The sequence below is a fragment of the Lynx rufus genome, unplaced genomic scaffold (assembly GCF_022079265.1).
Source record: "Lynx rufus isolate CCGP_SWC_20201006 ecotype Redwood Valley unplaced genomic scaffold, mLynRuf1.p SCAF_12, whole genome shotgun sequence".
NCBI classification, from domain to species: domain Eukaryota; kingdom Metazoa; phylum Chordata; class Mammalia; order Carnivora; family Felidae; genus Lynx; species Lynx rufus.
The window spans coordinates 21,918,863-21,935,664 of record NW_025814826.1 but is presented as its reverse complement, the minus strand read 5'-3'; the positions used below and the strand labels follow the sequence as shown (position 1 = coordinate 21,935,664).

Below are 16,802 nucleotides of genomic sequence, written 5' to 3'. Positions count from 1 at the left end.
AAAAAGGCAGAGAAGAGAGAAGGGGACTTGAGTGAGCTCTTGGAAAGCTCTTTCAGAGTGTCTTTCCAGTAAGGAAAGGAGGTTTGAGCTCTGAGCTCCTGATCATCCCACACAGCCCCTTCCATTTCTGTGTTTTTAGTTAAAGAAGTGTACCATGGGCGTTTGTGACTCAGGATCTCAGGAAGCTAGGTTCGATTTCGCCTCTCTTTTGCAAGACTGGCTGTGAGAGGAGGCCGGTTTACTCACCACAAGCGGCTGGCCAGGTATTTCTCAGCTTTACGATGGAATGCACTGGAGGTGGGGGTGGGGAGCAGTCTTCTGAGGGATGGGCTTTATGGTATCTTGTCCGTGATGCTCATGCGCCCTCCTTCCAGAGAAGGAATGTGGGGAAGGTTGGGAGGAGTCATGAGTTGGGAATGAAACCACAGCTAGTGACTGGACCGTTGGGCAGCCCTGTAAAACCATGAGGCCTACTCATTATAGAGATCAGGCCTTGATGGGTGGTTTGTTTTGTAGTTTTACTCAAAAGCAATAGCATGCTTCATCCTTTTTTTTTTTAATTTAAATTTATTTTTATTTATTTTGAGAGAGAGCATGAGTGAGGGAGGGGCAGAGGCAGAGGCAGAGAGAGAATCCCAAGCAGGCTCCACACTCAGTACAGAGCCCAATGTGGGGTTTGAACTCACGAACTGTGAGATCACGACCTGAGCTGAAGTCAGACACTTAACTGACTGAGCCACCCAGGCACCCCCCCCCCCTTTTTAAATGTTACTTATTTTGAGAGGGAGGGAGAGGCAGAGAGAGAGAGAGAGGGAGGGAGGGAGGGAGGGAGAGAGAGAGAGAGAGAGAGAGAGAGAGACTCCCAAGCAGGCTCCGCTCTGTCAGTGCAGAGCCCAAAATGGGCTCAGTTCCACAACCGTGAGTTCATGACCTGAGCCAAAATCCAACGCTTAATCGACTGAGCCACCCAGTCGCCCTGAGACATGCCTCATCTTAATCAACGATGACTTCCTAAAATGTATGTAAAGCACATTTCCAAGCGAACACAGCTAGGTAGCCAGAAGCATAGGTCTTGGAATGTGGCTGATCTGGCTTTGGATGTCCACACTTTCTACGCCTCAAGATTTAGGGTGAGTTGACGATCATTTTGAGCCTCGGCTCTCTCTTCTAAAATGGAATTGATAATCTAAACTGAGGAGTGAAGATGAAAGAATGTACATAAAGTAGGTAATCAGCCCTAATATGGTAAACAAGAGGGATCATTATTGTTGAGCTTTTCCTAAATTTGTGAGTAGGGGTGGTGGTACCGATGAGGAAAGGGTACCCACAGTTGAAAGATGAAAAAGGAAGCAAAACAAACATAAACAACCAAATACCGGATCCTAAGGGGCATGTGATGTTTTATCAGTCTGATCCTAATTTCCCAGATAGGAACGAATCCTAGAGAAGTGTGTGGCCTGCATGAAAGAAAAGATTCGGATTCCCTGCCCTCTGACAACCAGAGAGGAAAAAAGGCGGTTAAGATGAATGCGGGAGACAGCAATACAGATCTGTAACAATGCCTGACGTTTGTTAGGTTCCAAGAACTTCTTGGAAGGAAGCATTTTGCCGAGGTTCTGTCATTTACTGCTTACAACAACCCCGTGAGATAGATTCTGTGATTAACCCCAGCCTGAAAACTGAGGCAGAGAGGTTTAGTAAATTTTCCAAGGCCATACCAGCATAAAGGGCAGAGCCAGAATGAAACTGAGGCAGTTTGGCAACAGAGCCCTCTTTTTCTCTCTTTCATCATTGAGGCATGTGTCATAGCCTAATTGGAAGCATTTTTTCCTTCTGAGTGGTGCATAAAACAATGGTGCCTTCTAGAATTGGGGCGTCATGTTGTGATGACATATGTATAAGTGACACCCATGTGCTCACCACAAAGATGAAATAGTGTTAATTTGCCACAGATGACAAAAGACCTTCGGGAGGGGGTGGGGAAGCCGGGGAGGATGCCGCTGTCCAGAAGCTAGCCTCCCTTTTGCTAACAGCAGGACTTACATACACCACAGATTGTTTATAACCGTCAGTGCTTCAGGTCTTTCATTTATTATCATTATTTTAAAGTTCATTTATTTGTTTTGAGAGAGACAGAGAGAGCAAGAACAGGGGAGTGGCAGAGAGAGAGGGGGAGAGAGGGAATCCCAAGCAGGCTCATGCTGTCAGCATACAGCCTGACGTGGGGCTCGAACTCATGAACAGTGAGATCCTGACCTGAGTGGAAACCAAGAGTCGGCCACTTATCTGACTTGAGCCACCCAGGCACCCCTCACTTACTATTTTTTATAACTTTATTTTCTTGGTAAGAACACCTTACAATGAGACCAACCCTCAACAAAATTTTAAGCGTATAATATATTATTGCTGACTATAGATACCATGTCATACAGCAGATCTCCAGGTCTTTTATAAAAATTTTTTTTAAACATTTATTTATTTTTGAGAGACAGAGCACGAGCGGGGGAGGGGCAGAGAGAGAGAGAGGGAGACACAGAATCCGAAGCAGGCTCCAGGCTTCGAGCTGTCAGCACAGAGCCCAACACGGGTCATGGACCCACGAACCGTGAGATCGTGACCTGAGCCAAAGTTGGACACTCAACCGACTGAGCCACCCAGGCGCCCCTGCAGGTCTTTTAGATAAGTGTAAAGAACTGAGAGAACGTGCTGCCATTCTACCTGCTTTGAAGGGGAGCTTCAACAGTGTGTCATTGCAGTGACGGTGTTGTTTTATGTTATCTTGTGTTAATTATTCTTCTGTGCTCTGGGATATGATCACCTCCTTCAGGTCACCGCTGGAATATGGATCTTTCCAATCGTTTAGGGGAAAAAAAATGTCCTTAGATAGGGAATGGAAACGAGAAAGGAGGAAGGAGAGAGGAATTCTAGCCTTCTCTTGGCATTGCTCCCTGGATCTAGACTTTGAGAAGTTTACCGATTGTTCAAGGTCATCCCTAACATAGGTCCTAAAGAGACTTCTGCTTTAGAAAGGCGAGTTGAGAGCTAGGCAGAGGGGCCTCCAATTGTGGATGAGTGAGCCATAATTTAAAAAAACCACCTATCTGCTGTATTAATCTTAGGTTAGTGTAGGACAGAGAAATCACTCTGGGCTTTTGGCAAAAAGAGACTCACTACAGAAAGATACATGCTTAGAAAATCTCTGGAAGGGCCAGACAAATGATCTCTAGATTGGATGACCAGGAATGACTCTTGGAACACTGTAGATCTTTCCTGCTAGGGAAACTGGTTTATCTGCCACAATCTGGGGGAGGAAGCAGTGGGGTTAGAAATCAAAGACCTTCCCTGGTGTATTCGCTTCAGGAGACCCAGTGCTATGACTGCCTTTCAACACCCAGAAGCTGGAGTTTGGACAAATGAATACTGAAGCAGAAAAGCAACATGTCTCCCTGACCTGCTTGCTGGCATAAGACAGCCAAAAAGCTGGCCTGTGACTCATCCCACCTTCCCACAGGTGTGCTTCAGTTCTCATCCAGAACCACCTGATCAGCAAGGGAGTCTGGGGGATGTGGTTTTTTTTTGTTTTTTGTTTTTTGTTTTTTTTTGTTTTTTTAAAGCTTTCTAGACTCTGTCATTCAAGAAGAAACAAATGTAGGGGCTGCACATTGAATGTCAATCAAGCATATCTAACACAGTTTCATTTCATTTTATGCTTTATATTTATTTTCCTTTTTTAGTTCAGGCCTTGACCCAACTTGTACTATAGATTATAAGGAAAGCTAATATCTGAGTCAGAATGTTAAAATTGGGTGGTGCCTGTCGGGAACTGTGTAGGGTTGAGGATGTAACCCTGCTTCCAAGCTAACAAGGGAGCCTGCTACTGTTTCATGGGTGCTAGGGAGAAGAGACTCCAGAATCAGACAAAGGACGTTGTTACTGATGGCAAAAGCAGCAGGCAGTGTCTGTATGATGTTTGTTCGCTTCCCCATGCCCACTAAGTCCCCCCAGGTGATGCAGCGTCCTGTACCTGCAGTGGGTTGCCTTACAGGAGAGGAGCATTGAGCTTGGGGGCTGCACCGAAGCAGAAGCAAGCCTGGTTTGTCCAGGGGAAGATGTTAGCTCATCCCTCAAGGTTGCTGGCTGCAGACGCACACTGAGAAATGGCCTGGGCCTTGCCTTCTTGGCCTACCCACAAAGAATGTGCAGAGATGCTTAGGGCCCATGGCAGATCACCTCTTCTTACCTCCTTCCTCCCCCTTCCTGCCCAACTTCCTTCCTTTTCCAGGCCCAGGAGCCAGTGGTGGTAAATATGAATATCTTTCAAGGGAATGTGAATCTTTGGAGATAGATGTCTCCTGTTCACAGGGAATTTTCTCCTCATTACCAGCCTTAGATTATCTGGCTTACTTTTATTAAGGGAGGTGGCAGGTTCTAGAAGGTCCTGACTGATAGAGTCTTGTCTCCTTGTCCTCGCTGTATCCCAGAGGTGCAGCCAAATTGCTTGGCGCCTTTAGAGGGTGACCATGTGTCCAAGTGTTCAGGGGACTGTGGCCTCTTGGGCCATGGGACTAGCAGTGTTAAAGCTCACACAGTTTGTTAGTTACTCCTTCAGCACTTGCAAACCACAGGGCTGGAGTGACTGGGTGCATTCTCTGGACCCCAGGGCCAAATCTGTTTCTCTTTTGTTTTACCCAGCTTGAAATTTCCTTCTAAGTGAGGCTGTAAATGCCAAGTCCTGTTAAGAGTTTACTTTTTAATCTTATAGTTAACAACACTGTATTGTATGTTTGAAAGTTGCTAAGGGAGTAGATCTGAAAAGTTCTCATCACGAGAAAAAAATTTGTGACCATGTGTGGTGATGGATATTAACTAGACTTATCGTTGCAATTAGTTCACAATAGATACATATATCAAACACCTAAAAAGCATCATGTCAAGGATATCTCAATAAAAATAAACTAAGTTAAAAAAAATAAAAACAATTTGAGGAAATCAGTTATATCATAAATTACTTTTTGGGGGCACCTGGGTGGCTCAGGGGGTTAAGCGTCTGACTTTGCCTCAGGTCATGATCTCACAGTTAGTGAGTTCGAGCCCCGTGTCCTGCTCTGTGCTGACAGCTCAGAGCCTGGAGCCTGCTTTGGATTCTGTGTCTCCCTGTCTCTCCCTGCTACTCCCCTACTTGTGCTTTCTCTCTCTCTCTCCCCCTCTCTCTCACAAAAACAAATAAAAACAAAACAAATTCCTTTTTTGAACTAAGAATAGAGATGTAATTTAAATATGTCACAGAGGCTAATACTATCGATACCTCTTTAGGGTCTGTGAACAGAGCTGTGTTTCAATATTGAAAAAAAAAGTTAACTTAAACATACAATTTGTCCTCTCTGAAGCAACCAGTGTCTAATTCAGTTATAGCAACTGTGAATTATATTTTAAGCCCAGAAAATATCCTGCACCAAAATCCAGTTCTTCACGTGTCTGGGAGACTTCTGAAGTGAGCCTTTTTTCAGGAAGGAGAGAAGAGAGTGAAGAACAAGTTCCCTCTCACTTTCCTTGTTCCATTCTCCAGAGCAGCCAAATTTTAAGCCCATGGAATGCAGTAGGTGATTCCAAAGGCTACCTTCTTATTATATGAAGGCTGGGAAAGGAGCAATTTATGTGTAAGTTACACTGATTAATGACTTAGAAGAAGCATTAGCAACCCGGAAATTCGAAGAGAGTTTATCCCAATATACCTAACAAGGTACATATTCTGGTTTAGGCAGCTGTACTCACTTATATTGTGTGAAATAAGCCACGGGTGTAGCAGAATCCCATGATGTGAATCCATTTCTTTCTATGAATCTGACAATTAGGGCTGATGGAGACACGCCTGGCCTTTTCCAAGGTCACACTTAACTATGGAAGAGAAAGCAAAAGAAGTGTCTCTTGCTAAATGTTTTCTACTTGTTTCCGGTATGGGTAGCTAATTGGGCCTTTTTAGATTCTGTCTGTAAAGCATGATCTTTCTATGAGGGGCAATAAAAAAAAATCTATAGGTTCTTAGAGTTGTTGCTAGTTTAACTACAGTAATGGACCATGAATAAACACAGCATGTTCCAGGGACATGATTATTTGACTTTCAGCAGGGAAGCCGTCTGTTGGCACCTAATGCAACAGATTGAATTTGCTGGAGAAAAACTGACGTCTGGGGCTGGGGCTGAAATGAGAGAATGGGCCAAAGAGCTTAGAAGGATGTAATAGGAGGCAGATCGATTCTGTTTGGATCCAGACTAAGCTCCGAGGAGTATTTAGGTGCAAGAAGTGATGCACGCTTTTGCCTACATTACCAGCAGTAGGAGACTACAATTTGGGCCGGGGTGGAGCTGGAGTCATACTGCTTGTTTGTGGAAAAGAAACAGTGGGCTTGATGGAGATCTCAGGAGGAGGGCATAGTGGCAGGGGATGAGGAAAGGAGTATCTTTGCCCCGTTTGTTTGGTCAGTCTGGAAGCTACCAGAAGATCAGTGTTGCCTCATCATGGGCATCAAGCACACACTAACTGCTCTTTGGTGTCAGCTGGCCTATTTTGTTCTCCAAGGATTGACTGTGAATGGTAGTTATTGGACTAAAGTAAGATAATTAACAGATGCAAGGTGCACCGAAAAGTCAAGCTGCTGTACAATTATGAGAGATCTTCCAGTCAGGGTTAAGAGGATGGGCTTTAGGAACACATGGGTTCCACAGACCAGCTGTGCGCCCTCACCGAGTTACTTAATCTCTCTGCACCTTACTCATCAGGTCTGTAAAGTGGAGACAGTATTCTCATTGGAAATGGCCAAGGGTCAACGAAGTGGCTCTGGCATGGCAGGAATGGCGAGCATAGTCGTGGCAGTGGTAGAAGGGCAATCCCCTTCCTTCTTTAGATCACCATCTCCCTCTCTTGAAGCTCAGCTTGAAGTAAGTGTCCTCCTACTTGCTACAGTGAATGGACTCTTCTCAGTTAACCTATCTGACTTCTCTTCAGGTCTCCATGCATCTAATAACTCCCTTCTTAAGAATTTTCTGCTGCTATGGCTTCTGTGACTTCTCTGATTCTTCACCCACCTCCATTGGTTCTAATCTCCCTCCTGAGATTTTTCCCTCTCCGTCTCTTAGACTGTGGTCTTAGACAGGGCCCTGTCCTTAGCCTTCCTCTCTGCAGTCTGCCTGGTCTTCCTTATTCACCTGATTGTCACCTTTGGGCTGATGACTGTTAATTCACGTCTCCAGTCCAAACTCCCTGTGTATCATATATCAAAATGGCTTATGGGACATGTATACCTGCCTGGCGAAATCAATGCATCTGAAAGGAGAACCATCTTTCCCTCAAGAGCACACGTCTCCTCCTGTGTTTTGGTTGGATGTCATCTACCCAGTCAGTCCCGTATGAAACTTGAGAGACATCTTACATTGGACCGTTTTCTCATCTTCCAGATTACATTGACTTCCAGGTATGGCCACTTCCACCTTCTCATTGTATAGTTAATCAGTTCATCCTCTCCATGTCCTTGTCACCACCTCATCCCATTTTGTCTAGAGATTGCTTCCTAACTTGTCTCAGTGCCCTCAACATGGCCTTGATTCACCCACCACTGCCAGAACACCTTTCTGGTGAACGACTCAGAGCATCACTGGCCCTTCACAGCAGACAGCTCACAAGCCGTGAAGCCCTTGCTGACCTTCTCCACGCTGCAACACTTGCGGTCCTTCCTCGGCCCCATCCCTGCGATCTCCCTGCAACTCCTCTACCTATTAACTTGTATCACCATGCTCCATGCTGTTGCACACGCCTTTCCTTCTGCCTGGAAATGATGGCGGAGTTAAGTGAATGGATATTAGGTTCTTCGGTGGCATCCTGTAAGGAGCTCGCCTCGTTGTTTTAGGCTACTTAGGGGGTATTTCTTCCACAATACAGAGGTTTCCTCAGTCCAGGGATCCTGTCCTGTTCATCTTTGGTCCCCACAACCTACTCTGGTCCCTAGACATTGTGGGTGCCCACGACACGGAGCAAACGGACAGAAATAATTTCTTTATTCAGAATGGGCTCCCTGGCTCAGCAGCTCACTTTTTTGGAGACCTGCCCCCTCAGGGCTTCAGCGCTCCTCCGCCTCCCGTCCTGGCCGGGCGGGTGAAGGGCGGCGGGTGGCCCGCTGCCTCCGGGCCCGGGCTGGGCGGCCGCCCGCGCGCCTGCGCCCTCTGCTGCTCCGCTCCGGGCGCGTCTCTGTGCGCGTGTGTCTGGAGAGGGAGGCTTGGGTGACAGGCGAGGGGTGGGGGAAAGAGTTCAGCCCGACTCACAGTCTCATTCACTGATTTCTCCGCGGCTGGACCGAAGCTGCCTCCCCAGGCGTCTCCCCACTACTCCCGCGCCTCCACAGCCCCCACTTCCCGCCGCTCCGCTCTCAGCCAGACATTCTGACCGACACTCACCAGTGAGTAGCGGCGGCTGGTGCGCCCGGGCAGCGCGGCGAGCCGTCCTCCCGCGGGCTGTGTGTGCGTGCGTGTGTGTGTGTGTGTGTGTGTGTGTGCACGCGCAGGGGTGTCCCAGGGATTCCACGCCGGCCCCGAGAGCTCCCGGCTGGGGAGCGTGCGTCCCTCCGCGCCGGCGCTGCGGGGTGGGTGCCCGCGCGGGCAGGGGCTCGGCGGCCGCCGAGCGCCGAGGGAGTTTGCCGGGATTCCCCGGGCCGGCGCGCGGCCGCCGGTGGGGTTCCCCGGGACGGCGCCCGGGCGAGGAGGCGGCGGGGAAGCCCGGGCTGCGAGCGGCCGGCAGGCCGGGAATCTGGGAGCCCGTCCGGCCCGGCGGAGCCGAGGGAGCCGCCGGAGCGGCCGCCCCTGGCCGCCCAGCCTCCCCGCCTTTCTCCCTTACCCGTCCTCCTTTCTTCTCTCAGCAGCATCACACAAACCCGAAATGAAACCCAACGCGGCGAAGTCCGGCTCTCCTCTCCCACCTGGTGCACATCACCCCGGGCGGGAGCACTGAAGTGGAAGTCCCCGAGATGGGGGGCGGGGGCTTACCCCGGGGACACACCTGTTTTCGGCTCTCGCTGAATTCAAGCCGGATGCGGGAGAGCGCGAGGGTCTCCGATATCCACGCCTGTGTGTGTATGTGTGTGTGTGTGTGTGTGTGTGTGTGTGTGTGTGTGTGTGTGTGTGGGCGTGAGGGGTCTCTCTGCGTGTCTGTGTGTGTGGTGTGTGTGTGCGCGCGCGCTCGCGCACGCACCCCGGGCCCACGCGCCAGGGTGCGCTCGATGTAAACAGCATACCTCTCCCGCGGCCTCCTGGCGCCAAGACTGCTCGGTGGGCTCCCAGCGAGCTCTGTGACAGCGAGCGTGCCGGCATCTCTTTGTTTGGCTGTTGCTTCCCCACCCCTCCGCAAAGCAAACTGATTTTCGGTTTCGCGTGACACTGCGCGCTGGGACTTAGTGTGGGCCGCAGCCTCAAATGCCCCTGGTATTTGAAATTGAATAGTTCTTTCGGTCTGGGGGGTTATTTTTAGTGTCGGGAGTAAAGAGGCTAGCGCGTTGACCTTTTTGCGGCTGCTTTGGGCTTTGCATACGTGTCCCTGATGGAGCATCCAGTCGCGCACACGTGCCTGCGCACAAGTGTGTACACACATTTCTACACACGCAGCTTTCCCCTTTTCTTTTTTAAAATCGGTACTGGGAATGTACTGTTTGTAAGGAAACACACACACACACACACACCCCAAAAAAACTTTCCTTTGTTCTTTTGGGCATTTTCTATTTTGAGTAATGGAGTAGGAGTACCAAAAGGTTGCAATTAGTTCAGCCGAATAAAAGACACTGCCTCTGAGTCACGGCTGCCAGGTTGATAATTATTAACATATAAAAGCAGATGCTCTGTTTAAGGCAAAAGGGGCGGGGCGGGGGCAGGTCCATGGTAGACAATGAGGGAGGGTCTCTGCCGACCGCCTGCTGCTTATTGTTCGGGCACTAGAGGCTGCAGCCTGCAGCCGCTTCCTCCTCCAGGGCTTCGCTCCCCGCTCGTGCCTCGGTCCCATTTGGGACCGTCCGCGTCACCCAGCGCTGGCCCCCGGGGCGGCGGGACGCCAGCCCCAGCCGCAGCCGCCCTTTGCTGACCGCCCTCTCTCTGCTTTGCAGGTTGGCATCTTTGCGCCCGAGGGTGTCGCAAGCGGAGGCGGCGAGGACAGGGCGCCTCCGGCCCAGCCAGCCGGGCGGTATGCGGCGCGGGCAACAGTGCTAAGCGCCCCCACGCTGGGCACGGGGCGTATTCGCTCCAGGCGGCCGGCCGAGCGGCGGCGGCGGAGGGGATGCGCCCGGGACGTGCAAGGCTCCTACCGCGAGCTACCGCCCCGAAGTGGACCCCCAGCAGGGCTCAACGCAGGACCGCGCGGACCCCTGCCCCCCGGGGCACGCGGCTGCGGAGCCTCGGGGCCGCATCTGCGGTCAGGATGCCCTGGGTGCCTCCCTGCTGGTGAGGATGCCCTGCTGCGCGGCTCTGCACCCCCGGCCCCGGTCCCTGGTAGGCACGACTGAGAGGGCCAGACTTCGGCCCCTGGTGCCGGTGGATGAAAAGCGCCGGAGTCCCTGAGTGCGAACAGCGATCGAATCTGAATTCTAAGAGCCATGGACGAAGGCACTGGGCAGCAGCCCCAGGCGGGAGAGCAGCTGGAAGCGCAAGCCACAGTAGGAGCTGTCCAAGAGAAGTGCGAACCAGAGACCTTTAGGTCCAAGAGTTTACCCGTCCTGAACAGCGCCTCCTGCCGGCAAGACCTCAGTCCTGCGAGTACAGGCGCAAAGGCAGCTTTTGGCTGTACAGATTCTTTGGGCCGTCAGGAGTCGAAACAGGGCCCAAGCGGGTTGGCCCCCAGTCCCTCTGCTCCGTCCACTTCGGCAGAGATGGCAGGGCTCATGGAATGTAACCACAGGGTGGAAGTCAGCAAAGCCGTGTCGGTGTCCTCCACGCTGGCCACGCTCCAGGGGAGAAGGTGCCTCTATGTGGTCCTCACTGATTCCCGTTGCTTCCTGGTTTGCATGTGTTTCCTGACCTTCATCCAGGCGTTGATGGTCTCCGGCTACTTGAGCAGTGTCATCACCACCATCGAAAGGCGCTACAGTCTGAAGAGTTCTGAGTCGGGGCTACTGGTCAGCTGCTTTGACATTGGGAGCCTGGTGGTGGTGGTGTTCGTCAGCTACTTTGGCGGCCGGGGTCGGAGGCCCCTGTGGCTGGCCGTCGGTGGACTTTTCATTGCCATCGGGGCTGCCCTCTTTGCTTTACCTCACTTCATCTCGCCTCCCTACCAGATCCAAGAGTTGAATGCCTCGGCCTCCAACGACGGCCTGTGTCAGAATGGCAACTCCACGGCCACCTCGGAGCCTCCCGCCTGCCTGAAGGACTCAGGAGGAAATAATCACTGGGTCTATGTGGCTTTATTCATCTGCGCACAGATTCTCATCGGAATGGGTTCCACACCTATTTATACCTTGGGACCAACCTACTTGGATGACAATGTCAAGAAAGAAAACGCATCCTTGTACCTAGGTAAGACTTTCCTGTCCTCTCAGATAAGCTTGAACTCAACAATCAAAAGGAAACACTTTTTTCACATTTCCCAGGAGATTTTATACACACACACACACACACACACACACACACACGACACAAAATATATATGTATAGAATCTCATCATATATACCTCACTATACATATAAATATATATATATACATATATATATATATACCGTATCTATAATGTCATTGTGTATATTACATGTATATTTTCCGCATTAAGCTTCAGTGTATTTTATATTTTTGTGTGTTAGCCTTAGTGTGATGTGTTTTAGTTTGGAAGAGAATCAAATAGAGAAGTCCTTGAGCTCATCGTCAGACTCACACTTCACACTCTTTCCCCGAGTAATGCAAACTTTTAACTTCGGGGTTGTGCTTCTTTCTCTTGCTGTCTGCCTTTGGAAAAGCCTGAATTGATCAAGTTTATTTTCTAATGGCTGTTCTTCTAGAAAGGTCAGGAACGAATAGAAGCACCTGGTGTGGAGTGAAGCTTTGGATTATTTACTGCTTTCATCCCCTGCTGCTTTTCATTCTTGTCCTCCACAGCAGGGCTAACGGAGCACCCAGACTACATACAAGATGCTTTACTGCCTCCGTACCTGTATTCCTTACGTATATCACCTGCATCACTATCTAAAAACAAAACTCGAGTGATACCAAATGACTAAGTTATCTCTATGCGGAAGCAAGATCGCACGTTGCTATTTTTGTTGCTGGTTGAAGACCCTTAAGTACATGAACTTGGGAGTAGGTGGCTCTTGGATTTGGCGATTTGACCTGCGAGAATCAGCTCCTGTGACAGGGATGCTGGGGTTAGAGGGTGCTCATATGAGGCCAGGCAGCCACTGCAGCCGGTAGGAGAATGTAGTTCCTAGAAATCTGTGTGGTTGTCAGCACCTCCCTCTACCAGCTGCCCCTTCAAAATTGAACTTTTAAGGGATGGATTTAAACCCTTGAAAAGGATGAATAGCAGTCATGCTACATGGGATCTCTGTTTTTCTATATTTCTATACTGGGGTCCAACTAAAAGAAGATAAAGAATTGTACTTTATTAAAAAAAAAACAACAGTAGATAAGCAAATACCAGCTACATTTACCATTTTATTAGCCATGTGTTGATAGGATCTTTGGTGTGGGAATAACAAGGTTTCAAAGGACGGTGAGAATGATACCCCATTAAGAGGGCTATGATCTTTTCTCAACACAATTGCTATCCCCAGAATATGTTGTAGAGGGTGTCTGAGCAATGTATAGTCCCCAATAACTGGTTCAAATGCATTAGGACAAGAGTTTTATAGTTTATTTGTATTATTAAATGCAAAGGAAGGAAATTTTCATTCAGAGAAGAGAGGACTAGCTTGCTTGTTACTTTGTCTCCTTATCTTCTAACATTTATTATGACAAATTTTCAAACATATAGAACAGGTGAAACAGTATAGTGGGCCCCAATATTTCCACCACCTAGACTCAATAATTGTTCATTGTGTCAGATTTGCTTTATCAACCTGCGCGTGTAAGTATTATGTAATATATTTTCTGGGTGGGGGTGGGGAGCTAAGCCCTAAAGTAATTGTAGACATCACTAAGTTTCAGTGTGTATCTTATAAAAATAAAGACTTTTTTTGACATCTGTGCAGGAACTTTAACCTGCCGAGTTCATAATCATTCCCTAATATCATCAAATATCCAGTCCATATTAAAATTTCTTCAATTGCCCCCTCAATGTCTTTGATAACTGTATTTTTCAAACCAGAAGCCAATCAAGATTCTCATGCATTGCATTTGTCCACTAACCTTGTTAGTGGTTTTATAATCTAGAACAGTGCCTCAACGTTTTTTTTTCATCATAGAGACTTTTTGAAGGGACAAGGCTAGTTGATTTGCGGGATGTTCTACATTCTAGATTTATCTGCTTATTTCCTTGTGGGGTTGCTTACCTTGTCTTCCATCCCGAATATTTCTCATAGGCTGGAAGTTCAGTCTAAAGATGTAAATAGATTCAGACACAACACTCTTGGTCAGACTACTTCAAGGCAATGCGGTGTGTTTTACGTTACATGGATCTGGCCATTCATTAGTGATGTTACGTTTAATCACTTGGTTGAGTGGGTGATTGCTAGGTCTTTCCATTGTAAACATGTACTTCTCCCTTGGAAAATAATAAGTAATCTTTAGAAAGATAACCTGACTCTGTAAATATCCCAATTGTTATTCTTATTTTTGCTGATTGTTGCCTCCGTTTACTTAGAACTCCCTTCTACCCCACTTCTTGGATACTGTTCACACAAATTTGCTTCATCAAAAACACAGGTAGGGCCCTACACAAAGGGAGAACATCCACTAGTAAGAGCCCTACGATTTAACTTTTCTGGTCGTGGATATACACTGAGAAGAAAAACAGCAAGTTTTTCCCAAAGTGCTACTTTGGGGAAAACCAAAAATGAGACAGAGTCCCAGCCCCTGAAGAGCTTTCAGGGTAATAAAGAAATAGTGCCCATTTGACATAGGGGTGTGAAGTGACCCGTGCAAGGGGAGGAAAAATGATATTTGCTTATTCCTCCTTCTATTCCTCTTCCCCCCCACCCCCCCACTTCCTCCTCCCTTTCCTCCTCCTCCTCTTCTTTTGAAAAAACCTTGATGAAGGCCTTAGGACACATTCTTTGGGAAACTCTGGAGAGTTCTGTTGTATTAAGTGGATCTCAGCAAAAGCTACAGTGGTTTGAGTGCCAGGAATCTTACATGTACTATTTTACTTAATGTTCTCAGTGACCTCCTGAGATGGGATTGTTTTCCCTATTTCATGGATGGGGACACTGAAGCTCAGAGAGTTTGAATGACTTGCTTAAGGGCTTCAAACCCACCCCTCTCTGACCAGAGAGCCCTTGGGCTTCCCTCCTCACTGCGTGTTTTCTGGCAAGAGGCTCTGAGAGCCAACTGAAAGAAAGCAAAGGATGTGCCGTGTCCATAAGAGCCCTGAACATGGTGCAGAAGAAAGCTGAATTGGCCCACAGTTCCTCAGAACAAGAGCCGTTGTAAATCTTTAAAAAAAATTTTTTTTAATGTTTATTTATTTTTGACAGAGAGAGAGCCTGAGCAGGGGAGGGGCAGAGAGAGAGGGTGACACAGAATCTGAAGCAGGCTCCAGGCTCTGAGCTGTCAGCACAGAGCCTGACGTGGGGCTCGAACCCACAGACCGCGAGATCATGACCTGAGCCGAAGTCGGACGCTCAACCGACTGAGCCACCCAGGCGCCCCGTCTTAAACCTTTTAAAGCAGGTTTTGTAGGTAACCTCTGTGTCAGTTCAAATAAGAGAGGCCACTATATTCCTAGACATGAGAGGTGTTAACCTAGTATGATGTGGGATTGTTTCTAATAAATAACTCTTTCAATATCTTTGTTATTTTTTGCAAAACTGTTCTATATTACCTTTTTCACTGTCCACTCCTTTCTTAGTCTTTCTGTCCATCTTTCTGACTTCTCATTACAACCATAGAAGGAAAAATAAATGCAGGTAGCAAGTTCGTAATTGCGGGCACGAACAGATACTGAATTAACATTAAAACCATTGAAACGGAACGTAAATGTATGTCTTAATCTTGTGGATGTTTGATGTTAGCATTCTGGCAGTTTTAACCGTAGAACAGTTGTGGTCGTAGATGAGCTACAGCGGCCTTTATACCCACTAAGTGCCCCAACTCCTTCTGCAGGGAGACAGGTTTAGTGTTGACCTGGGGCGCAGAGAAAGCTTTGTGGCTATTAAGAAGCGAGGTTAGTAACTAGACCATGATTTGAAATTGTATCTCACGAAGAGAGAGGAAATGTGGTCCTTTGGGGGCAAGAAACTAGTGAACTAACAGTGAAATGAGAAAGAATGGCTAACAGGTAGGAAAAGGGAAAAGGGGATGTATTTCTAGAATCGAAAGCCACAACTCTCATTGGGGGATATTCAGGATAAGTAATAATAGGCATGGGTTGGCCGTTGGCCAAGCGGTGTGGGTGCAGCATTCATGTCCTTGGTGTGTGAGCCTTGACTTCACACCACAGAGAAGGCGCGGGGTTGGCACAGTGCCTTAGAAAGTGCTAGATGAGGAGGCAGGAGGTCTATATTTTAGTCTGGCTCTACCGGTGACTGGTGGTGAGACTTCAGACAAATCCCTTAACGTTTCCCAGCCTCTGTTTCCGCACGAGGATTAGTACATTTGTTTCCCTCACTGTAATATTTTGAGGACCAAATGGGATTACATGTGTGCAAGCATTCTGCCAACTGTAAGAGGCAGCACTCCGCTCTGCTAAAGTGGAATTCAAACTCATCCTACAGAGTGGGCAGACTGAGGAGTGAGAGATATTTTACGCTTTCTGAGTATGAAAACCCTTCACCAGATCTTTTTACAGTTAGAAAAAAGGAAAGAAACAGTGTGTAGGCAATTAAAACATTGTATAGGAAATCACTCCTTGGAAACATTGTACGTGTACCTTTGATCAGCGTTTCAGCAACGTTATACTCGTTATACTCGGGAGTAAAGGAGTTTTCTGCGAACCCAAGGTTTTATTACCAGAGCTTTCTGTATGTCATCCTTTGATGACCATCTTTCTTGAGTGTGTGAACATTTATGCAGTGGATATTTGTGCCTCGTGTAATGTAACAGAAGCTCTTCTGAAGTTTGAGGGGGCTCTGTGGTGTCCCGGTTTTACTATTGTGGCTCTTCATTTGCCCACATAGACTGGCAGGACATTTGGTGAACATGAGCTGGTCCGAGGACATACTCAGAAGGAATATTATTTTATTTATTTATTTATTTATTTATTTATTTATTTTGAGATAGAGGGAGAGAGAGAGTGCAGGCGCATGTTCGGGCACCCACGCAGGGTGGGGAGGGAGCAGAAGTTGAGAGAGAAAGAATCCCAAGCAGGTACATGCTCAACACAGAGCCCAACATGGGGCTTGATCCCATGGCCCTGGGATCATGACCTGAGCCAAAGTCAAGAGTGGGACGCTTAACCAGTCGAGCGACCCAGGTGCCCCTCAGAAGTAATATTATTATCTTAAAATAAATAGCTGGTGGCTTCTTCCTTTTTTTCCTTTTTTCACATTTCCTCAGTCTTTTAAAAGTACAGTGAGATTGAAATCAGTTGAGTTCTACTTCATCAAGGTTTTATAGTAATATAAACATTATATATATATGTATATGTGTGTATATATATTTTTGCTCTTTTTCTGAGATAAAGTGCTCTTTCC

General features: G+C 47.8%; 1 protein-coding gene across 3 annotated transcripts in view; it reads left to right on the top strand.

The window, feature by feature from the left end:
• The first annotated feature begins 10,621 nt into the window (after positions 1-10,621).
• Positions 10,622-16,802, top strand: part of SLCO5A1 (solute carrier organic anion transporter family member 5A1) — a 142,065-nt gene continuing 135,884 nt past the window's right edge. For all 3 annotated transcript variants that reach the window (XM_047073749.1, XM_047073748.1, XM_047073750.1), the window contains exon 1: positions 10,622-11,537. In XM_047073749.1, coding sequence (XP_046929705.1) covers positions 10,622-11,537 — 916 coding nt within the window. The remainder of the gene's footprint in view (positions 11,538-16,802) is intronic.